This window comes from Dendrobium catenatum, unplaced genomic scaffold (genome assembly GCF_001605985.2).
Source record: "Dendrobium catenatum unplaced genomic scaffold, ASM160598v2 fragScaff_scaffold_9, whole genome shotgun sequence".
Classification (NCBI taxonomy): domain Eukaryota; kingdom Viridiplantae; phylum Streptophyta; class Magnoliopsida; order Asparagales; family Orchidaceae; genus Dendrobium; species Dendrobium catenatum.
Genome location: NW_021318471.1, coordinates 2048835 through 2065236, shown reverse-complemented (window position 1 = coordinate 2065236; position 16402 = coordinate 2048835). Strand labels below are relative to the sequence as shown.

Genomic DNA, 16402 nt, shown 5'->3' with positions numbered 1-16402 from the left:
AGCTTCTCGGTGCCGCTTGGTACCATTCGGTACCCCTCCGAGCAATACCGAGCGGTACCGAGTAATATCGAGTTACAGTACCGAGCGATACTGAGTTCCAATATCGAGTGGTACCGAGTTCCAATACCGAGTAGTATCGAGTTCCAGTACCGCTCGGTACCGAGTAATATCGAGTTACAGTACCGAGCGATACTGAGTTCCAATACCGAGCGGTACCGAGTTCCAATACCGAGTAGTACCGAGTTCCAATACCGACCAGTACTGAGTTCCAATACCGCTCGGTACCGAGTAGTACCGAGCAATACCGAGTTACAGTACCGAGCAGTACTGAGTTCCAATACCGAGCGGTACCGAGTTCCAGTACCGCTCGGTATCGAGCAATACTGAGTTCCAGTACCGTTCGGTACCAAGCGATACCGAGCGGCTCGATACCGAGCCTATGATTAAGAAAACGAAGAACGAAGAAGAAAACTCGCCTTCACTATTCGCGTTGTCGAGCCGCTCCGTCGACGAAGGATGATCCTATCGACTTTAATGCTCGCGTCGTCAAGCCTCTTTGTCGACAAAGGATGATCCTGTTTGCTTCTATGCTCGCGTCATCGAGCCGCTCCTTCAACTATAACGAAGAAAATGAACACTTGTGTGGAAACGAAAAACCTAGCTCTTTGAAATGTTTCAGCCACATAAATGAATATGGATATTGAGCGGAAACGGTGGAAAGCCGAAAAGAATAGGGTAAATTGCGGATCCGTGTTTTTTTTAATAGGACACGCGTATCGGATACGCGTGTCCAGCCAAATTTAAATAGTATTTTAATTGGATACGGCAAAGCCGTATCCGACACGTGTCCGATACAGAACGCCTCGTAAATAGGAGTATCCGTGCAACATAGCCTTGGACTAATTACAAACAACGGTATCAGACATTCAGACTCGAACCCTTAGCATATAAACGGATAAACCTAATCAATATGGTTGACACAATTTGTATTTGAATTGAGGCCCAGAGCATTATGTTGGTTTGGTCCTCCAAAAAACATTTCAATAATTTATTGCTTTGGAAGATATTATAGTCTTCTTAGGAAGACATCTGCTGGAACCCTTGGCATAAGTTGGGTCCACTTAGAAGTTATAAATCATTATGCTTTCACAGCATTTAGGAGTATAATATAGATATTTAGGAGTTATCTATGGTAATATAGGTGTTCCTAGAGCATTTTTATCTTATTTAAACATAGCTTAATTGATTTAATTCCTCAACCTACATTTCAATGCATTAATAAGAGCAATGATGCACTAATGCAACTTATGTATCATTTTTATGGACATGCAATCTGCTAATGAGCATCATCAGTTTTAACACACTTTTTTAAATGTTTCTCTTTTTTCTTTTTTTTTCTTTTTTTTTTTGCATCGACATGCTTTATAGAGTAACTTTACACACTCATGACTTTTCGGATGCTTCCCAAAAAAACTTGTAAAAACCTCTCTTGCACTGACCAATGATCAAGGCTTCATGTCAGCCAAAAATATTTTTTCTAGTTTTTTATAGTTTTTTAGGAAATTTCTAAAAAATTCTTCAATCTAGAGGGGTTTTCTTTTAATAACCGATTTTATATCCATGAAAATCCAAAAAAAAGGGTGAGAAAAGAGAATAAAAATTTCTGCACAACTAAAGATCAACATGAAACTTAAAGGAATTTATTTGTATTTTTAGAAATATTCTAATATTTTAAGGCAACTTTCTAATTTTCGAGTCATTAATGTAAATGGTGTGTCTATATATATATATATGTGTGTACGCGCGCGCGCAATAAATATAACTAACAAATTATTTTAAGGCTACTTTTTTTTCTTATTTTCTTTATCATTTTTTTTTTTTGTGCCGAAGATTTCTCCATCTTCTCATTTATCTTTACCAAAGCACAACCTTCATAAAACAAGATCTTTAGTTGATATTGTCTTAGTCAACATTTCAAGCGGTGACGATATCTCTCCAGTAGGCAAAGAAATTTGAGTGTGGTGAGTGGTGACAACTTTAGGACTATAAAAAGATTGTGTTGACTATCGTCTAATAAAAATTCGATAATTAACATCAAAAAATAATCACAGCTGAGGAGAAAAAAAGAACGCCCTTTGCAACCATACCAGAGATCAATGGAAGAAGGAAAACGTTAAACAAACCAAAAAACAATGGATAAGGGAAGGGATGGTCTACAAACTTAGTTGAAACAACATAGAGTTTGAAATTTAAGCAGATCAAAGATCAGTAACTTTTTAAGAATTGCTCAATCAGCGGTGGTCATCTTCTATGTCTTTAACTTTTTTAGTCCTAATATTTTTTTTTTCTTTTAAATATCTACATCTTCTCACCCTATATCGCTCTCCATTTTTTTTTTTTTTTTCCTATGTAACTCCCCTTTCCAGATTTTAATTATGAAATGGGTTAAGGGGTCATGTGGGTTTATATTGGGATGCACATGTTAATACAATTTAACGTGCACTAATTGTGCAAGTACATTCCACTAAAAAGTGAAGCACTCGTTCCATGCTTCCTCTAAGAGAACCTTACCTCTGATGAAGAGTACAAATCACATGAACTAAACTATACATTAGGACAATTAAAGCTAGGGTTCAAGAAGTGCATTTCAATTCAACCCTAAGGCTTGATGAACTAAGAATTTTATTTGGTTCAGCTATTCACATACTGAACCAAGGAGAATTGTTAAGCTTAATGAATCGAAAAATTTTATTATCTTAGCCATTAGAGAGCTTGTTGAGACAATATGGTAGCATAGGTCTGCCGATTATGTGCCAAGGGTGTAACATTAGCTCTTGGGCTTACTGAACTACCAAGAAGGAGACTCATTGAATCATCATATAATTCAACTATGCTACTAGCACATTATGGCTAGCAATGCTTAGTTACAGCGTTTGAACAATGTGCATGAACAATAATTTCAAATTCATGAAACTCTATCATTTCTCCATGTTCAAGTTAAAAAGTTAAAATGGGCAACCTAGCACAAGATGTGAGTGAAAATGCTTCTACACTTTTAGTACAAGAGGCTTGTATATTATTGATTGGCTCAACATCCACCAAAAAATATATTGTGAGAAAGGCATTGAGATTTTGAATTGTTCAAACAGTCCATGCAATGATATGAGAACTCAGTGATATATCAAACCAACAAATGAATAACAATAGTTCTCAAAATAGGAGAGAAGATGAATTAAATTGTTTCAACTATAGAACCAGTATCCAGATGGAAGCCCATACCACAGTCAAATGCGATGACAGGCTTCAACTTGATTTCTTCTTCCTGAGATTAGAAACAGATGGTCATTGTCAACTTATTCAAGGGAGGGATATGTTACAAAATAATAAATGATACTGAGAAAGGGAAAGTGCAAAAAATGATAAGCAGTGTAACATATAATCTTCCCCATACCTTTACCCTGAGTTTTTTGGCTCTTTTAGTGACATGCTTCTGAGAAAGCTCTCTGCTTTGTTGGTCCTGTTCATCAAAAAATATGATTAACTAAGGCACACATTATAACAATTGGCATTTAGCTTTAAAAGATCAAGTTGGTAAAACATCCTACATTATGCACAATAAAAATCCATCGACTGTTATTCTCAAGAAATAATAAAAACCTTATTTTATTGGGTTTCTTACGATTATAAATGGTAAGAGTTTAGAGATTGGCTCTTTCTTGTTTATAGATAGCAGTACTTCTTTATTTTGGACTATAGTTAAAGTAAATATTTGGTGTGTTATTTTTGTTATTATTACTCCAAACTCTTGTTTTGATTATGAAACTTGTTCTGACTCATTGAACTCAAATCGATATCAATGTACTTCCTTTGGCTTCGCCATTAGTTGTAACATCCACTTTCAACAGCAGCTACTTAGATAAGAATGCTACCAAATCAATAATTTTTTAAATATACTGTTCCAGTTTGTACAAATATTGGCATGTAAGAAACATTGATACCAATATTAGCCATAAACAACTATGCAGCCATGAATATAGAAAATAACAAGATAATAGAAATGAGTAATAATAGGTATGGTGATGTTTTAGCCCATTTACTATTGTCCATTTGTCCTATATACTACAGATGAAGTTAAAAATAAGAAAAGTGATAGCAATTCAAACAAACCATGTGAAGCAAAGCTCCAACAAGGGCTATCTGACTAACAAACTCAGCCAATTCAATTGTATTTTCTTAGGACTACTCTATTCAAGCTTTAAGCTTTCACGTATATCATTGGTTAAAAACTTCAATCCTTCCAAGGTGGTCTGCAGCATCAAAAACCAACCTAGCCCCAACTAAAACAGACATGCTGACATTTTTATTAACACAGTTTTCAAGAAATACATTGCACTCGGATGTCCAATAGGTTTGTGGAGCATACTTTATACATTTTTCAAGGAAAGAGTATGGCTTACTCATCTAAACATTATATTGTAAATGAATACCAGTTAAAAGGTACAATATTGCAAAGAGTTTGGTATAGGAGCGGACAGAACCACTAGAACAATCAGACACGCAGCCTGAAAACTAAAGAGTCAAAAAGGTGACATGACTAACCTGGTGCACAGAAAAAAGTCGGAAAGCACGATCTTGTCCAGCGGATAGAATGCACCTCCCATTCTTATAAAATCTGAAACTTCTAAGAGTCAATTAATTCTATATTTCATAACTTTGTACAGTGATACACAAACAAAATGAGTAAGTTACAAGCTATTAATATCTAAATTCACTGAATTCCCCAGGTAATTCAAATCATCAAAGAATTAGAGAATAGCTTTGGTGACAAAATCTTTTGTACCATTCTTTGCTATTGTCCAGGCCATGGAGCAAGAAATTTGGTTTGCTGATAAGTTCAATTTATTAGTAAATCATATAGTCATAAATCATAATGACCTACATATGAAACAAGAAAACTGGCAAGTCGAATATACCAAATTACAAAGAAGGACAAGCACCATAAATTTAATTTGTTCAATATGCACTCAGAAAAATCTAGCATTCATAAAATGCAAATTGTGTCACATCATGGATAAACAACCATATATTCACAGACCAGACAGATGAAGACTCGTGAATCACCAAAGCTTTGTCATAAAATTTCATTTGTTAGGAAGTAAGCGTACAAGTACAATCAACAAAAAACTTAATACTCGCTGGTTATAGCCTCCTTGTTTATTTACCCAATTGATTGAAAAAGCTTGATATGGAAATATAAGTATGTCACTGGTTCATTTATTATTTATGATCAAGAGCATGATCACTTGTTAATCAGGTAGCTCAATATGAGCTCAATGAAAAACCTTTTTATTATTGACAAAACAGTTTATTTTAATGCATCATCATGAGATTTAGTATTACTTTAAACAACCGTATTAGCAAATGTATATCAAGACCAAATAAATTAATAGTTCAATCAAAAGTTTAGCAGCTCTATTTCATTAGTGATTGCTATTTAGGGGGCCAGACAGAATATCTTGAATTACTTAAAGCTTCATGAATAAGTATGAATAATTTTATGTTAAGCTTAAGTTAAAGCTTCTTTTGAAAAAAAAATGAATAATTTTATGTTAGTTGATGAGGCTATCTAACTATCAAGATCTTAATTAAAGCTTCCTTTGTCCAAGCAAAATTTTATCTCGAAGCTCAAAAAAATAAAAAAATTCTAAAAGATCTTAAAATTTGAGATGTATTCAAGCTCAACAAATGAATAAAGCAGACAAGCTTAAACAAGACAATAATATGCATGGCAAACACCTCCATTCATTAATAAAGAAGGCATACAGATTTTATTGCATAGTCATTACTAGTCATCATTTGTTTGAAATCACCACAAAGAACTTAAAGGTGCATTAATAAATGATCAAGGTCCCACAAATGCGGGCTCCACGAGGCCTCGTTGGACAAAATTAAACCCAACAGCAACATGATGTTAAAACATCAAAATGCTATAAAAAGTAATTATTCAGATTTGTATGCTTCACATTTATACATTTAAGAATCACAATTCTCATCATCAAAATGCTATAGAAAGTAATTCTTACACATTTTATGAGTTATCAACAAAGAATTGCAAAAGAGAAAATTGAATTGAACAAATTGAAGTAACAAGCAAAGCTATTAGGAAATATCTAAATAATAAAGAATTGACAGCTATATGACCTTAAACACAACGGAGGAGCACTATGGCCACTTCGAAAACGCAATAGACGAGCATCTCCATCTGTCGAATCAAAAATCCACATCTACAATTAAGAAGTTTGACAAACAAAAATTAGTTTAAAAATGCAAGCAACATGTTCAGTTAAGTATAGAAAAAGAAATCAGTGTCGCCGCACAATCCTCTTAAATTAAGATTGAAAGGAAGTTAAAAGGATATGAACATCATGAATAAATCAACAAACATTACAAGAAAAAAAAACTCATGAATCAAGGACACCATAGAAGAATGCAAATACATCAAGATCAATATTTTAAAAAACTCAGTTCAAAGCTCACTTTATTAGCCTTCAAAGTAAATCTTTCACAAAACATTTTCAAAATATGAGCTTGAAGAATAATCATTTGGATCTTATGTTTGAAACTTTCAAGTTCACACTTCTTGCCACTCTTCAAAACTTCAAAAAACTGCAGTCCATCATAACTGGATTGCATTCCTAGTACCTCACTGACTTAGTAAATCTCAATTCTAAGGGGCCAATATTTTATTTATTAATGTCATTGCTAGTTGGTACCGAGCACAGATAATTAGCAAATAGCATGAGCACAAAACCAATGATACAATCATACAAACAATCAAGTAGAGAAGCCTAAACTTAAACAGCAGACAACTCAGATAACAACTAAAATGTAACAAAATATAATACAAATATCTCTTTATACTGCAAGAAGGACTCAAACACTTACTTTTATTGAATTGTCTGAAGCAGAGCTCATGAGAACAGGCTCATTAGCAAAGAAATGAAGGGATATAATTTGACAGTCATGAGCTTCCCTAATGACAGATTGCAGCCTTCTCTTCTCAAGATGCCATATACTAATAACACCCGATGATCCTCCAGATGCTAGAAGAGGTTCTCCATCTAACGCAACAAGAGAAATTCCCTTAGAAAATGACTTCACAACTAAAACGTACAATAACAACAACAATAACATCAAGTCTTTACCCCACTACGTGGGATCGGCTACATGAATATTTTTTTCTCCATTGTGTCCTGTAAGAGTCGAATTCACATTTAAATTTAATAAAAAAATATATAATTTCTAATATTTTTAACCAAGCCTTTTTAGGTCTACCTCTACCTATCTTATCATGGGCCAAATCTAGTAAGAATAATTATGTCAATGTGCTCATAGACATCATTCTCACAATCAACTAAACATCAAAATGTAAAACATGATATTCATAAAGTTTTCTAAATCCTACCCCCCCCCCCCCCCCCCCCCCCAAAAAGGAACCCCCCCCCCCCCCCACCACCCCCAAAAAGGAGACATTTAGCTTCTCTAATGAGTACAATAAGCGTTCAAATCCAAATTCTAATTAAAGATAAACAACTAGCAAGGGAACAATTGGTCAAACCTGACATAACTTCTGTAGTGGGTGATCCAAAACTTCAATTATTAAAAAAAATAAAGATAAAATGGAATCAATAGCTAAAAGCAGGTAAGCTAGAAAAACCATAAATGTAAACAGAGTGTAAGTGAAATGTACGTGGTTGTGAAATTTATATTAAGGAGACATTACTAAAAGATCATGAGGTTCCTAGATGTGAACAGTTTACAAACCTTGGATTTTTTATAAAAATAATCAAGATGTAAATGAAGGCATAATTTTTATGGTTCAAGTTGGGAAGTTGGGTAAAAAAAATGCAACAATAGTGTGCAAAATCTTACGAATGCTTAAGGTATAACAACGCAGCTAGGTTGACTGTGCTATATGAATATTAGCATTGGAAACAAAGAAGCAATTGATAACCATTTGGGTCTGCAAGAATATAGATATTAACATGGACAAATTAGGAAGGATGTGGTAAGCAATGATATAAATAGAAATGGTGGGAATAACTCCTTTTGTAGATAAGGTAGTGAAAAGCATACATGAGTATTCATTTAGATGCATACAATGAAAGAAAATGAGCAACTATAAGTGAGTTTACAAAACAAATGTAGAAGGAATAGAAAGGAGAAGAGAGACCAAATATAACAATGGCAAGAGGTTTTGCAAAAGACTTGTCAAAATAGAATTAACATACCACAGTATTCAACAAGAATAAATGATGGAGGATCCATAAAGCCCACTCACAAATAATTATCATAAGGCCAGAGAAAATGGTATTAAGGACCTAATTAATACTCCAACTATTGAATATTCTAAAACATATTCCTCGGCGTGTTTGCATGATGACTGGCAAATAAAATAGGAAACTTTTTGTAATTGTCAAATTTTTATAACAATTAAGAAGGATATTGAAATATATAGTAGTTTTAAAATTAAATTCAAACAAACAAAAATTTGAACAGGCATAAGAACAAGAACATACCAGTTCTAAATGATAGCGCAGTAACAGCACCACGTGTTGAATGGGTAAAGGAAACAACCTCCTCATCATAAAGAACATTATGAACATGTATTGTTCCATCAGAACAGCCAACAGCGACTACATCTAAGGCAGGTGATGATACACAACAATGCACAGGTGAGTTCCAGCCTTTAAATTCATAAAGTTTCTTCCTTGTGCTGATATTCCACAACTGCAGAGAGCCTGCTTGGCTACCCAAAATGACCTGACATAAGCGGAATAAGTTTCCAGGAAATTGTAGTGAGTATCCTATGAATTGTCACAAACCAGTATAACGATCTTAAAAAGTTTATCAAGCTAAATCCTCACCTACCTTATTCAGATAAGTATCTGGATGTATAATACAACTTGGTAAGAAGCCATGTTCCAATTGTATATGACTAACAGCCTCAAGATTCTGTTTAATTTCTTTGAATGGCCAGATGAAAATATTGCCTTTAACATCAACACTTAAGACATAATCTCCAAGAACAAGCAACAGTTTAACCTTTTCCTGGTGCCTGCTCCATGTTGCAACCTGAAAGAGATAGACAGAGATAGAAGTCAAGAGAAAAACACTATGCTATTATAAATAAGGAAAAACATTAGTTGGCAAGGGAACTCTTTTTAAAACTTCCACCAAGAAGGAAAAAAATATGACCAGAAAAAGTTAGTAAAGCATATTATGAACGATAGTCAATACTACCTGATACTGAATTTGTGATTGAAAATGAAAGTCACTTTAAACACTCAAAATGATGTTTTACCTAAAAACTTGGTACCAATCACCCCATATTATGGTACCAATGTTTTACCTAGATGTGAACAGTTTACATGTTACTCTTCTATCCCTATCTTAAAAAGAGTAGATAATAATGCATTCAATATAAAGAATGACTAGAGCAGCAAGCAATGGCAAGTATTTTTCAATCCAAACCTGATCAGTGCGCGCAAAAACTCCAATATTAGTTCCATAAGCAACAAAAGTATAGTCACGGTTGGAAGCAAGAGCTCGGATCTTCTTTGGCAATTGAGGACCTTAAAGCATACAAATAAAATGTACTATAGTTAGTACAACAAAAGGGTTTATGAATCAAGACCGCACTGTTTTGATATCTGACCAATAGATACAGATATATTAGGACAGAAGGATGAAAGAACAAGCTACCTTCATTTCATAGTAAAGGTTGTTATCTGAATCCAAAGGAAATACAATTATTTCCTTGCAAACTTAAAAAAGTGCAACCAGCATCGCAATGCCTGAATGGTACAACATTCACCTAGTTACATTGACTTAAGCATAAGAAACTAATCCAAGGCTGTTCACCCGGTTACATTGACAAGAGCATCATGCAATGAATGTACAATATCAAACACTAAGAAATTTAGGCATGGACCACCACTACAGTAAACATGATAGTGCCGAAAAGCTGGATATCAAACACTAAATTGAGCCACATTGAATATCTAAATACTTTATGAGGCAAAGTACAGCACATAATTTGGTGTGTTGTCTTTTTGTTTTTCCAAAAAAATGCCAAAAAAATTCGACACTCGGCATTTTTTTAATTAGATGTGAATACTTCTTACACAAAATATCAATGCAAATTAAGCCACTCTAACTCAATATATCAAATCTACCTAATTTTAATTTCATTGATATATATATATATATATATATATTAAAGTGCACTTTGCAATCACCACCATTAGTCATACAAACTACTAAGATTGTTTTATCCTCCATCTCTACATTCTTATTAAGTACTACAAATTATTAACTATAGTTCAAGTAAATCTTTTTAAACAACTACCAGCCATGTTAATTTTGGTATGTACTATGTTTTCCTTTACTCCCATCCACATGAATTCAATTTATTGACTTGCTGATGCAACTTATTTCCTCTGCTACATATGAGTAAATTACCAAAGGTTATTTCCTTATACCTTATGCCAATACATGATACTCACAATATAATCAATTCTCACTCTATACTCCATAACTGAACCACACATTTATCTTAATGTTTTCATTTATATAACCTAATAATATAAGTGCAGGAAATAAACAAGTTTGGATAGATATGATTTTAGTTAATAACTACACGCATATTTGTATGTAACAAAACAACTTAAAAAAAATATGAAGAGATATTTGCATATATATGGATGGTCTACCATCATATCATCATATGAAAAAAGTGTTCAACTCCTTTTTATTTAAGTTATCAACTTCAAATACGATCAAGGAGTGGACATTAAATTATATCCAAGAAAAACTGATAATCTAATTTCATCGCTTATATGAATATTTGATAATTGATCAAACTTAATGAGAATTGATGGCCATTAGCACCCACCAAACAAGATAAAACCTTTTTTCTATTCTTTTTGAAATTGAATCCATAGACACTGTTCTAAATGTTTTAGAGTCATATCCAATTTATTGAACAACAAAATCATTTCAGCATTCTGGCACCATAAATTAAGGAATCATCTACCCTAACCCCGGGTCCTCGACAATTACCATGGTTGGTTAAGGCATGATTACACTATTGTGATGAGGAAAGAGAGATGCGATGTTTGCAAGGATGGACCTACTTTTGTTGTTGTTGTCAACATTGAGTTTTGGTTTCCACATATAAGCATTAAGGTTTATCTCCCTTGAATGCAATGGCTTCTCTTAAAATAAGAAGTGAGGTCAGGATTCGCCAGGGCAATGAAGGGAATACCAAAGCGAGCAAAGGACGGCATACGAAGAGTTGCGAGATACGGACGTGCATAAGAGGAGATCAAAAGTTTCAACATAGATGCATGAGGGAGAGTGCAAGCATGCATTGTAAGCTTTGCAAGTGCCATAAGATCAAGATAGTTGAAGATTAGTGCGGTGTATAAAAAGCATATGAGAGAGAAGAATGAGCAAGCGGCAGGGAAGCGAGAAACGTGTCGAATGAGGTGGGAGTGTTAGTCACAAATATGACAATGAGAACAACGTAGGGAGCGAGCACTAGGGTCGCAAATGAGAGGGAGTGAATGAGAGCACTAGGAATGGAGTCAAGAGAGAGAGAATGGGAGTGGGTGCAAGCTTTGCGATCATGCCTCTCTGAGATCCACATGAGTGAATGTGTAAAGTGAAAAGAAAATAGTAATGGAATCATACATGGCATGGCCTCTGACAGTTTGTGCAATTTATGCTTGTTAAAATTATGCACCAAAGAAGGCAGGATGGCATGCAGCTCTTAGGTCATATGCATGTAACTAAAATAGAGAAGATGGCTCATTGGGTTAGATATGGTGCATCTCGTGCATTCAGAGTTGTATCTCTTATTTGATTTATTTAAAATATTTAAAAAATTAAAATAATTGACCAAATCGATTAGGAACTAACATAATTAATTAATAGTTCTAAACTTAAAGTCAAATAGGCATTAATTTTAATTAGGAAAAATAAATGGATAGAATTTTAAGAATTAGGCAAATTAAGACCAAATTAATCACATTAAGTTCAATTAACCCTATTTTGGGATGAATAATAAGCATTAACTTTTACAGAAAAAAAGGGAGAAATTGGCATGCTTCCTAGGTTAGAGAGAGGAGAGTTCGGTCTTGAAAAAGGTCAAGTAACTTTGAACTGGGTAAAGAAAATTATCTAGAACAAAGAACGTGACAAAATGAAAATGATAGAATTCAGTTTGTGGAGGGAGGTGGGATTACGGGAAAAGATAAATGAATTAGGAGAGGTTTGAATGAGGTTTCTAACACCAATATAGAGAAGAAAAGGAGTGTATACCAAATAAGAGATAAAATGATTGTTTTTTTTAATCATTTCTCAAAAGAGAATGGAAGCCGGATGAAAGCGTGAGGGGTGCTTTTTGTGATATATTTAAGTAGAAGAAGAAGATCGAGGAAGCATAAAATAGAGAGACAAAGCATGAAGGGTGCTTTTTGTGATACATTTAAGTAGAAGAAGAAGATAGAAGAAAGCATAAGAAAGAAAGACGTGGAATGAGTATGATAGAAGAGATAATGTAAGATTAGATAAAAGAGATATATATTAAAGTTAGTATAGAGAGTGACACGTCCAGTAAAGCATCAAGCATAATAATTTACATGTGAAAACTCAAAAACTTTTCATTCAATGATTAGTATCGTTTTAATGGCCTACTTATAGACCTAAAATGACCTTTAAGCCTTATCTACATTCCATGGTTATCCAAAAGTTTGAAATTGAATAAAATCCTAAAATAAATACTAAATCTATCATTATTTCATAAAATATAAATAATTACCCTAATTAAATGAAATTACATCAAATTGAAATAAATTGTGGTACGCAATGACAAAATAAAAATATAAAAGGTAGGTGCAATTAATCAAATTATGGCATTGGATGCCTATCCAGTTTGACAGAAAACGTAACAACAATGTTTTAGAGATCATTTTGGCAAAAGTTAGCATAAGGTCTTCATCAATTGCAATGAGAAGTGCTCATGTATTACCGTAACTAACACTCTGGGGTATAAACATACATTGTGGTAAGCATGCAACATAAGAGGGAAAGGTATTTTCATTATATCATTAAGAAAATTCAACTCATCCATATTATCTCATTAATGTCATTAAATAAGGTCCAAAAAATGAAATTGAGTTCAAAAATTAAAGCATTTTCCATTATAAACTAAAGCAACAAATATGGTAAATGTTCACTTGGCTTCTCAAGCATGCCTAGGTAACAACTAAACCTCTCAAGTTTCAAATCTAATGCATTTATCACCTACAGCTGCTTCTCCAAATCAACATGACATTCTTATCTCGCTACAACTAAATCTTACCGAGTAGCTCAAGTCTCTGTATTAGGTGGATGTATGGCTCTCTTATGCAAGATGCTCGCAAACTTTCAAAGTGCATTAAAACTAACACCAAACTTCATATACTTGTTAAGCGTGTTACAAGAAGCCTCCAACAAATTTTATTCATAATTAAACCTTATAAAGTTCTCACCAATTCTTTAGTGTTTTCTAATTATTATGTTATTAAGCAACTATTGTGTAAAAGAAATTGCAAAATAAAGTTGACACCTCTTGCAATAGTCAAGGTAATTGTCATGCAAAAAGAACTGCAAATAGAGTTGACACCCAGCAGCACTCAAAACGAATGAACAAAGAATGAAGATTCATAAATCCCAACACAAATAGTTGAAATAAGGCTAAATATGATGATGATGATGATACATTGTGTAAACAAGATAAGTTTTACATGTGCATTTTTTGCTTCTTTCCCTAAGAAATCAGCTAAAAATAAAAGAATATACTTTGCACTTTATAGCAATAAGCTAAGAATGTTAAACTACATGAAATGGGTTTGACAATATTGCGTACTAAAAATGTTTCTTTTTAAGAATTGCAACTTAAGCTTAAACTACACTAAAATAAGTGAAAATGACTCAAATGGCCTTTCTACCTTCATGTTGTGTTTGTCGGAAAGGAAAAAATTCGTTCACCTGATTCGTTGAACTTTTTGGCCTGATTTCAGCATCAGTAGCCTTTCTCTTTTATTTTTTATATGAAAGGTGGCTTGCCAAAGGTTCATTGACTTTAACATTGGCATAAATTCATCGTAGGATGTTTTGCAATACTATCATTCCTTCAGTCCTCATTGCTATTTCTATTTTTATTTCTATAATCACTCATTTCCTTCTCAAATGCCTCAACAATATTTTATACAAACTTAAAAAAGAATAGGACGCATAAAAATGACAAAATGACAACATGAAATTGTAGAGATTTTAATTCCAAATAGCAATTAAATTTACAAAGCCAGAAGAAACAAAAAAATAAATAAGTGGATGGATAAAAATGAGAACCTAGAATGGAGAGGGACAGCAGTAGTGCATTTAGGGAAAACAATCAAAAACAGGGTAAGAGAAATAGCATAAAATCACTAGAGTTAAGAAGCTCGTGAGAGTACAACAGAATAAGAGAACACTCTTAATAGATTGGAAGACTTACCAACTGCTACCAAAGTTAATTTAGCACACTGCAAAAAAAAGAGAACAGGAATCACTCTCGATAATAATGAATTAACAAACGATATTAAACTATTAATTAAGAACAGAAACCAAGCTTTCATTTCACAATTAAAATATAACAAAGTTGAAATACCATATTTCAACAAAGAATTCTTTCCGGAGCGGTAAATTTACGTGATCCATAGAGGAAAGAGCGGAAAAAGTGAAGTGTCCAAATAAGCCTAAAGATAGCCGGTGTACTTCACTCAATAATCACAGAAGGATAAAACATCTTTTTTTAAGAAGTAAATAATCCAACCCTAAAGAAACTACTGATGTAAAATATATCTGGAGAATTAAACTTCACAAACGGACTCGATACTTAAACTAGAAGAAAAAATGAACAATGAGAGGCTACTCACATCGTATACTTGAAATGCTTTGCCAACGCTGACAGTGACAAAAGTTTCTGTCCCCAGCCGTTGCACGGAGAAGGGCACGCTCTCGGTAATGTAACCAATCGCCCGGTATGGCTCAAAGATGCCCATCGTGGGGGGAAGAAGAAGCGAAGTAGAGCTCTATGGGCAATTTGGTAGCAGGATTCAAGCAGTATTCAACCTAAATCATGCCAATCTGCAACAATGACAACTTGGGGGCTGTTTGGTATCGGATTTACCGCGGGATTTAAGTCGGGTTTAAGCTAAAACCAGCCAAACGGCTTTTGTGCGCGCGTTAAATCCCGGCGATGGGTAAATCCTGCATTTAAGGATTTACTAAATCCCCGGGATTTGGCCGAAAAAGCGCGCCAAAGGGAGAAAGTTACCTTCACAGCTAGCGAGCTCCCGTTGTTGCTTCCGATCAAAATGTCGTAACTTCCGATCCGACAGGAAGGGAAAGTTGTCGAAGGAGCGAAGTGGAAAAGCCACGAAGGAGCCGAAGAAGCTACTCGTGCAATCTCTACACCTCCTGCGACGCAACGAAGCTGAAAGGCAAACCTAGAGGCCTCTAACTTATTTTTGATTAATTTAATTAATATAATTTAAAATATTAATAATTAAATTAATTAAATAATTAATATTATAATTAGTGTATAAATTAATTATCTAATTTAACTTAAATCTGTAATTATTATTTAAATATTAATATTATTAGCTTAATTAATATAACTTAAAATATATATTATTAAATATATAATTAATAATATAAATAATAATTAATGAGTAACTTGTACTTAACATATTATTAAATTCATAACACACTAATTTTTTATTTTGAATTATAAAAAAAAATTATTTTTATTTATCTTCTTCACATTGTATCCCAATTGTATATATGAAATATGTTATCAAACGGTTTCTTAGGATTTAATATTTGTCATACCAAAATTTTTAGGATTTAACACCCTAAAATTTATTAAATTCGGATTTACGGGATTTACTAAATCCCACTAAAATTAAATTTCACTTGTTGCCAAATAGCCCCTAAGTCCTACAGAATCTTAAATCCAGTTTTTCCATCGTTTTGCTTTAAATCCCTAATTCAGTAAATCCAGGGCATTGTACTGATTTAACTTAAATTTGCAAATCTCTCATGAGCTCATCTTCTCCTTCACACTCCTTCGAGTGCCTCAAGTCTCATCGATGGCTTCTTCCGTGAGCTCCGTCCAATCATCCTCGCTTCATAGAACTCGAGGTTTTTTGAGGCTTGGGGGCCATGGAGCTAGGGTAGAAATGTGGGTTTTGGAGTTCAACCTCAATTTATTATTTTATTTTTATAAATATTGATAATTATGATAATT

General features: G+C 33.7%; 1 protein-coding gene across 2 annotated transcripts in view; it reads right to left on the bottom strand.

The window, feature by feature from the left end:
* LOC110092499 (WD repeat-containing protein 36) overlaps window positions 1-15608 on the bottom strand; it is a 41478-nt gene extending 25870 nt beyond the window's left edge. Inside the window, exons 1-11 of one of the 2 annotated variants that reach the window (XM_020817071.2) lie at window positions 15428-15608; window positions 15027-15237; window positions 14606-14633; window positions 9535-9635; window positions 8932-9135; window positions 8580-8823; window positions 6946-7121; window positions 6202-6284; window positions 4600-4672; window positions 3452-3517; window positions 3280-3322 (exon numbers count right to left, since the gene is read on the bottom strand). In XM_020817071.2, the coding sequence (XP_020672730.1) occupies window positions 3280-3322; window positions 3452-3517; window positions 4600-4672; window positions 6202-6284; window positions 6946-7121; window positions 8580-8823; window positions 8932-9135; window positions 9535-9635; window positions 14606-14633; window positions 15027-15152 (1144 nt within the window). In that variant the 5' untranslated portion in view covers window positions 15153-15237; window positions 15428-15608. The remainder of the gene's footprint in view (window positions 1-3279; window positions 3323-3451; window positions 3518-4599; window positions 4673-6201; window positions 6285-6945; window positions 7122-8579; window positions 8824-8931; window positions 9136-9534; window positions 9636-14605; window positions 14634-15026; window positions 15238-15427) is intronic. The other variant, XM_020817070.2, reaches the window with a different exon arrangement.
* Between the last annotated feature and the right edge of the window lie 794 nt (window positions 15609-16402).